We start from the raw sequence: 8,532 nt of genomic DNA on the forward strand, positions 1-8,532 counted from the left end.
TCACCTTGCTTCTATCACCTCCCCCGATGACATCTAATTTCATAGTAAGCCACTGCGGCTGCTGGGGACAGGAAGCAGAATGCCCGCGTCTCAGGGACTTCTCCCACAGCTGCTATCAGTGGCATATATTCAATGACATCTTCAGAGAGTGGTGATGATAACAAAAACTGTGGCAAGTGACCAAAGCGCTGCCCCCTAAAGACATCCTGTTCCAGGAGTGATAGACTCTGTAGAGAAGTGAGTGCAGCACCAACTTCCTATGACGTCCGGATCTCTCTAAATAGCGTAAAGTTTGTTACTTTATAATAAAGACAATTCCAAACGCGGAAAAACGTATAAAAATATATAATTTATAAAGGACATTTTAGGTATCGGGACACCTCTTTAAGCCTCCAACACAAACCACAAATTGCATCTGATGGTGAAGAAAAGTCATCAAAATTACATATCTATAATAACAAAACAAACCTTGAATTTCTCACTTAAAACTGATCTCCGTAAGCATCGAATACCATTTGCTATGCTGGTTCCAGAAATGAGAAAGTCAGGGAATAAAATGATATATCCGGAATCTCTGTCTATAGTCCATGTATTTGGGGGCGTCACGTTACCCTCCAGGTGAATAATATCTCCCGGCTTCACTTCAAGTCCAACCCTGTGGGAGAAAAATTATTGCTTGTATGAAATCAAATCCTGAAAAGATGATGACAATTAGCAGGCGAGGGGGCACTAACATATATTAAATATATATTTGACTCATGCAAGTCAGTTACCGCAACTAGAGGACAGCAGTCTAAAGCCCGCTTTACACGCTACAATATATCTTACAATGTGTCGGCGGGGGTCACATCGTAAGTGACGCACATCCGGCATCGTAAGGTAAATTGCAGTGTGTGACAGGTACGTGCGATTGAACGAAAATCCGTTCATCGTATGCACGTCGTTCATTTCTCATGAATTGAACGTGCGGTTGTGCAATGTTCCCGAGGCAGCACACATCGCAGTGTGTGACACCCTGGAAACATTTATCGACAGCTTAGCTCCATCCTGCAGCTCCCGGTCAGCTATGCTGAAGGAAGGAGGTGGGCGGGATGTTTACGTCCAGCTCATCTCGGCCCCTCCGCTTCTATTGGCCGGCTGCCGCATGACGTTGCGGTGACGCCGAACGTCCCTCCCACTCCAGGAAGTCGACGTTCGCCGCTCACATCGAGGTCGTATGGACGGGTAAGTACGTGTGACGGGGGTTAATCGTTTGTGCAGCACATTCAACAAATTGAATGTACTGCACATACGATGGGGGCGAGTATGATCGCATACGATATCGTATGTGAAATCGTAACATGTAAAGCAGGCTTTAATCTGCCCAGGCCAAAAGGATCTAATGCACCGACAGGGTGCAGCAAAGCCCCCCAATAAAAATGGAGGCAACACAGGTGAAAAACACTAATGGAGCCACCACTCACACACTGCCAGTACATGGAGGTGGTGATTAGAGTTCAGCGAGGATCTAACTATTCGTACGCTCTATAGTCATAACGAGTACTGTCTAATACTCGCATAGTCGTTCCGAATAGCATGTGCAATGCAAGTCAATGGAGGCAAAACTCGCAAAGTAACGAGTAACCCGAATGCCGTAGTATTCGTGCGAGTAGCAAATAGTGCAGCATTCGGGTTACTTATAACATTGCGAGTATTCCCCATTAACTTGTATTGCACATGCTATTCATCGTCTGATCGCTTCTGCTATACAGAGCATGGCATCAGTACTGCTCTGCAGAACTCACATGACAGACATAGGGGTCATCAGCTGACCCCTGGCTGTCATGGCAACCTATCGGCATCCCGCGGTCACATTACAAGTGTGCCGATGTGAGTGCTGAATGACATGGCTCCACGTATTAAATCCCGCTGATAAATGGATTTAACTACTTAACAGCTGTGAGCAGATCTGTGATCTACCCGTGGCTGTCAGAGGCACTTGGCAGATTAAATCAGCCAACACGTGCGGGGTAAGATGTGGGCTCCGTGTGCGAGCCTGCATCAAAGGCAGGGACACGACATGACAAATACGTCATATGTTGTGAAGGGGTTAAGGAATTTTGCGACTAATAACAGCTGTGTGCCTGTGTCAGAAATCCTACTCCAGTCAGGAACAGGAATACATTACTGGTGTAATTTATAACAAGAAAGTAGAATCAATTTTATAGAATTTGCTGGGCTGGCTTTGCCGCGCCCCATCTTTGCCCATTTCAGGGAAAGCCGGTCGAAAGTGGTGTAAATGCCGGAAGTCACACAATTTTGCAATTGTAGAGGGGCGTCACCCTAATGAATCAGGCCCTAAATATGCAAGCTACAGCAAGAAAGAGCAATTTCTTTTGCATTTGTTTTACTTATGTCATAAAATGACATATAAACCTATGCTGACGTCATTAATCTCAGCTCCACTGCTGCTGCGGTCCCCAGAAAGGAGACATTTACTGCAGCAATAATTTGCCAAACCCAAAAAAATACTCCCGTGCTGTAAATACTGATATCAAGGTAGTCACTAGAATTGGCTGGGGATGAGGGGGTGACATATGACACCTTCAGTGTCACCGCAAAAGTATGCATGCACTTAAGGGTACTTTACACGCTGCGATATCGGTACCGATATCGCTAGCATGGGTACCCGACCCCGTCGGTTGTGCGACACGGGCAAATTGCTGGCCGTGGCGCACAACACCGCTTACACCCAACACACTACTTACCTGCCTAGTGACGTCGCTATGACCAGCGAACCGCCTCCTTTCTAAGGGGGCGGTTCGGTCGGCGTCATAGCGACGTCACTAAGTGGCCGCCCAATAGCAGAGGAGGGGCGGAGATGAGTGGGCCAAACATCCCGCCCACCTCCTTCCTCATTGCTGGCGGGACGCATGTACGGTGAGTTTCCTCGTTCCTGCGGTGTCACACATAGTGATGTGTGCTGCCGCAGGAACGACAAACAACCTCGCTACTCACCTGTCAACGATTTTTGGTGTTGGAGCGACCTCTCCAATACCAACGATTTTTACCTGTTTTGCGATCGTTTTAGGTCGCTCATTGGTGTCACACGCTGTGATGTCGCTAACAACGCCGAATGTGCGTCACAAACACCGTGACTCCGACGATATATCGTTAGCGATGTCGCAGCGTGTAAAGCCCCCTTTACTCCGCAGGTGAAAGTGTCTTTTGGTCACACAAAAGGCCTGATTCCCACATCAGTGTTCCCAGTATATGTGGTATTAGTTTTTGGCATGGATCTTACATGTACTTATTATGACCTATGGGGCAGCTCACGTGGCTATGCTTTACATGGACTGTGTATCTGTGCCAAACACATGGAGACATGCCCGTTTTTTATGGCAGCACGGATGACAAGGGCCAATACGTCTATGGGTGCGTGAAAAACACGTACAACACATGGACGGCATCAATGTATAGTCCATGAGCTGTGTGTGTTTAAATTGCAAAGTATAAGAGAAGCTTTGTAAATTTTTTAGCCATCTGTGAAAAACACTAAAAAAACCAAACAAACTGATGACACGGGTACCATTTTTTCACGGGCGTGTGAAGGAGGTCTAAAACCCACACTGCAGGACCTCACTCTGAGACCGGCGGGACCACAGGACTACGCATACACAATACCTGATGGCCATATGACGGTTTACGTCTGTATTGTGAGATTGTATTTAATGGGTTGTTTCACAGCAGCACTCACTATGATAATGAGTTACAATCAGACCACACACTGCCCTGTAATAATACCCAATAGAAGGATTTGGCCCCAAACACTGATCCCATAGATACCAGTCATCCTTCAGAACGCAGAGCTCGGTGTCGCCTCCATCCTGGTGAGCGGTGACGGTGAGATGTTTCTCCTCGCTGGGCGCGTACACCTCGCTCACATCCAGGACACAGTATCTGTTGTACAGACCTTGGCACAGTTTACTCCGGGGTATAATCTTCTTAGGAGGCCTAAAAAAGGAAGGAATCGGAATAAGTTACAGCCACAGTGTTCTGCTGTTCTCCAGGGACTATGGTGATTGTGATCAGGAGGTGCAGCCTGAACTGTGAGACTGCGCTGACCCCCGGACTATTCTGGGGATGGGAACCACCATCAGCGCAACCTGCAGAGATGTCCAGGAGACTCATACAAAGGGGGGAGGTGAGGAGTCCAGGCAGAGCGGGGATAACCTCACTCAGTCCAGCTCATACCCCTCCTCACACCAGGATTCGGTAACACTGTCTGCACCCGGTGAGGAGGGGCAGGCGCAGGTCCTCCTCTCAGCTCATGTTTTCTATCCGTGTCTATGGACATGTTTATGTGTCTGTTTTATTTGTGGACTAATTGGCTGTAAAGAACTAAAGACTGATGTGTGAGAGCGCCGAGCGCACAGAATGAATGGAGCGGCGCTCAAATACCAACAGAATAAACGTGCCCTGTTCTGCACTCGGTGCCGCACCCGCCAGTCAGACTGACAGCAGTTTATAAGATGATAATTAGTGATGAGTGGGCACCACCATGCTCAGGTCTCATAACGAACAGCTGGACACTCAGACGGGCACGACTCATATACTATACCCAAGTAAATGGAAGTCAATGGGGAACTCAAGCATTTTCCAGAAGATTTAGAGGGAAAGTGCTCTTGTTGCCCATTGACTTCCATTATAATCGGTACGAGTCACGCCCTTCCAACTGCTCGTTACGCATACAGAGCACCTGGAGCATGGCAGTGCTCGCATCACTACCTGTTTTCACTGGACAACCCCTTTAAGCTACAGGATCATGCTTTCATCCTCGTTAGATAGACAATGAATGGAGCGGCACTGCTGAGCCTATGTGACTACCAGAAACCTCTGCTCCATTGTGAGGGGGTATTAGTGTCCTGTTCTGCCGGCTGGTGCCGGTCCAAGTGGCTGGACACTACCAATCAGCACCGGTTTTACTGGATTTAAGCAATGGCGCTACCTGTCCATGGGCTTCTCCTCCAGTTCTGTAAAACTTCTCTCCATCATCATTTCCAGCAGATCATCCTCGGAGGGCGCCGGACACTCATCGCTGAGAGTATCCATGGCTCGCCCACTGTACACAGGAGGCTAATGCACAGGCCGCCTGCAGCCAGGGGAGATTACAGCCGCACAGTGCCTGACCTGGCGACACTGTCACTCAGCGGCCGCGCATTCAACCATCCCGCGGTGTCAGGACGGCGGCCCGCAGGGAACAAATACGGAAAGCGAAAGCGCGATTCAGCGCGGGAAAGGGAACGAGCGCGCGCAGATCAGGAGCCGTCCTATCTGCTGGGGCTGCACTGTCAACACCGAGCAGAGTCCACACAGCGCGGCCCCTACCAGACATGAATGATTGGCCCCTACCAGACATGAATGATTGGCCCCTACCAGACATGAATGATTGGCCCCTACCAGACATGAATGATTGGCCCCTACCAGACATGAATGATTGGCCCCTACCAGACATGAATGATTGGCCCCTATCAGACATGAATGATTGGCCCCTACCAGACATGAATGATTGGCCCCTACCAGACATGAATGATTGGCCCCCTACCAGACATGAATGATTGGCCCCCTACCAGACATGAATGATTGGCCCCCTACCAGACATGAATGATTGGCCCCCTACCAGACATGAATGATTGGCCCCCTACCAGACATGAATGATTGGCCCCCTACCAGACATGAATGACTGGCCCCCTACCAGACATGAATGATTGGCCCCTACCAGACATGAATGATTGGCCCCTACCAGACATGAATGATTGGCCCCCTACCAGACATGAATGATTGGCCCCTACCAGACATGAATGATTGGCCCCTACCAGACATGAATGATTGGCCCCTACCAGACATGAATGATTGGCCCCCTACCAGACATGAATGATTGGCCCCCTACCAGACATGAATGATTGGCCCCCTACCAGACATGAATGATTGGCCCCCTACCAGACATGAATGATTGGCCCCCTACCAGACATGAATGATTGGCCCCTACCAGACATGAATGATTGGCCCCTCACACACTTCATTGCAGCATCGTTTATTATGTATTCACTCTTATTTTTAATATTTTTAATACATTTTCATTGCATTCGTTTAGGTAAAAAAAAATCATCTCCATGTTCATAATCCCATAAAGCACTATGTCAATGACAGCAGGAAACATTCAGTGGTTTGCACTTGCAGTTCTATATATTATTTGTGCACTTTTTCAACCTGTCATCATGTGCATCAAGAAGAATACATAATGACTTGTGGTTAGCACTGCAGCCTTGTGGTGGCTCAGTGGTTAGCACTGCAGCCTTGTGGTGGCACAGTGGTTGGCACTGCAGCCTTGTGGTGGCTCAGTGGTTAGCACTGCAGCCTTGTGGTGACTCAGTGGTTAGCACTGCAGCCTTGTGGTGACTCAGTGGTTAGCACTGCAGCCTTGTGGTGACTCAGTGGTTGGCACTGCAGCCTTGTGGTGGCTCAGTCGTTAGCACTGCAGCCTTGTGGTGGCTCAGTCGTTAGCACTGCAGCCTTGTGGTGGCTCAGTGGTTGGCACTGCAGCCGTGTGGTGGCTCAGTGGTTGGCACTGCAGCCGTGTGGTGGCTTAGTGGTTGGCACTGCAGCCTTGTGGTGGCTCAGTGGTTAGCACTGCAGCCTTGTGGTGACTCAGTGGTTAGCACTGCAGCCTTGTGGTGACTCAGTGGTTAGCACTGCAGCCTTGTGGTGACTCAGTGGTTGGCACTGCAGCCTTGTGGTGGCTCAGTCGTTAGCACTGCAGCCTTGTGGTGGCTCAGTCGTTAGCACTGCAGCCTTGTGGTGGCTCAGTGGTTGGCACTGCAGCCGTGTGGTGGCTCAGTGGTTGGCACTGCAGCCGTGTGGTGGCTCAGTGGTTGGCACTGCAGCCGTGTGGTGGCTCAGTGGTTGGCACTGCAGCCGTGTGGTGGCTCAGTGGTTGGCACTGCAGCCGTGTGGTGGCTCAGTGGTTGGCACTGCAGCCTTGTGGTGGCTCAGTGGTTGGCACTGCAGCCTTGTGGTGGCTCAGTGGTTGGCACTGCAGCCTTGTGGTGGCTCAGTGGTTGGCACTGCAGCCTTGTGGTGGCTCAGTGGTTGGCACTGCAGCCTTGTGGTGGCTCAGTCGTTAGCACTGCAGCCTTGTGGTGGCTCAGTCGTTAGCACTGCAGCCTTGTGGTGGCTCAGTGGTTGGCACTGCAGCCGTGTGGTGGCTCAGTGGTTGGCACTGCAGCCGTGTGGTGGCTCAGTGGTTGGCACTGCAGCCGTGTGGTGGCTCAGTGGTTGGCACTGCAGCCGTGTGGTGGCTCAGTGGTTGGCACTGCAGCCGTGTGGTGGCTCAGTGGTTGGCACTGCAGCCTTGTGGTGGCTCAGTGGTTGGCACTGCAGCCTTGTGGTGGCTCAGTGGTTGGCACTGCAGCCTTGTGGTGGCTCAGTGGTTGGCACTGCAGCCTTGTGGTGGCTCAGTGGTTGGCACTGCAGCCTTGTGGTGGCTCAGTGGTTGGCACTGCAGCCTTGTGGTGGCTCAGTCGTTAGCACTGCAGCCGTGTGGTGGCTCAGTGGTTGGCACTGCAGCCGTGTGGTGGCTCAGTGGTTGGCACTGCAGCCGTGTGGTGGCTCAGTGGTTGGCACTGCAGCCGTGTGGTGGCTCAGTGGTTGGCACTGCAGCCGTGTGGTGGCTCAGTGGTTGGCACTGCAGCCGTGTGGTGGCTCAGTGGTTGGCACTGCAGCCTTGTGGTGGCTCAGTGGTTGGCACTGCAGCCTTGTGGTGGCTCAGCGGTTGGCACTGCAGCCTTGTGGTGGCTCAGCGGTTGGCACTGCAGCCTTGTGGTGGCTCAGTGGTTGGCACTGCAGCCTTGTGGTGGCTCAGTGGTTAGCACTGCAGTCTTGCACTGCTGGGGTCCTGGATTTGATTCCCACCAAGGACAACATCTGCAATGAGTTTGTATGTTGTTATTATTATTATTATTATTATTTATCATTATAGCGCCACTTATTCCATGGCGCTTTACAAGTGAAAGAGGGTATACGTACAACAATCATTAACAGTACAAAACAGACTGGTATAGGAGGAGAGAGGACCCTGCCCGCGAGCGCTCACAGTCTACAGGGAATGGGTGAGGGTACAATAGGTGAGGACAGAGCTGGTTGCGCAGTGGTCTACTGGACTGAGGGTTATTGTAGGTTGTAGGCTTGTTGGAAGAGGTGGGTCTTGAGTTTCCTCTTGAAGCTTTCCACGGTAGGGGAGAGTCTGATATGCTGAGATAGAGCATTCCAGAGTATGGGGGGATGCACGGGAGGAATCTTGTACGCGATTGTGGGAAGAGGAGATAAGAGGGGAGTAGAGAAGGAGATCTTGTGATCTTGTTCTCCCCGTGTTTGTGTGGGTTTCCTCCCATACTCCAAAGACATACAGATAGGGAATTTAGATTGTGAGCCCAATGGGGACAGTGTTCCTGGTTTATGTAAAGCACTGCGGAATATGTTAGCGCTATATAAAAA

At 50.6% G+C, this 8,532-nt stretch overlaps 1 protein-coding gene across 1 annotated transcript in view; it reads right to left on the reverse strand.

The window, feature by feature from the left end:
• Window positions 1–5,208, reverse strand: part of DNA2 (DNA replication helicase/nuclease 2) — a 127,428-nt gene extending 122,220 nt beyond the window's left edge. Inside the window, exons 1-3 of the mRNA XM_075348790.1 lie at window positions 4,988–5,208; window positions 3,826–3,993; window positions 469–655 (exon numbers count right to left, since the gene is read on the reverse strand). Coding sequence (XP_075204905.1) covers window positions 469–655; window positions 3,826–3,993; window positions 4,988–5,091 — 459 coding nt within the window. The 5' untranslated portion in view covers window positions 5,092–5,208. The remainder of the gene's footprint in view (window positions 1–468; window positions 656–3,825; window positions 3,994–4,987) is intronic.
• Window positions 5,209–8,532: the final 3,324 nt, after the last annotated feature.

The sequence above is a fragment of the Anomaloglossus baeobatrachus genome, chromosome 5 (assembly GCF_048569485.1).
Source record: "Anomaloglossus baeobatrachus isolate aAnoBae1 chromosome 5, aAnoBae1.hap1, whole genome shotgun sequence".
In the NCBI taxonomy this organism is placed as follows: domain Eukaryota; kingdom Metazoa; phylum Chordata; class Amphibia; order Anura; family Aromobatidae; genus Anomaloglossus; species Anomaloglossus baeobatrachus.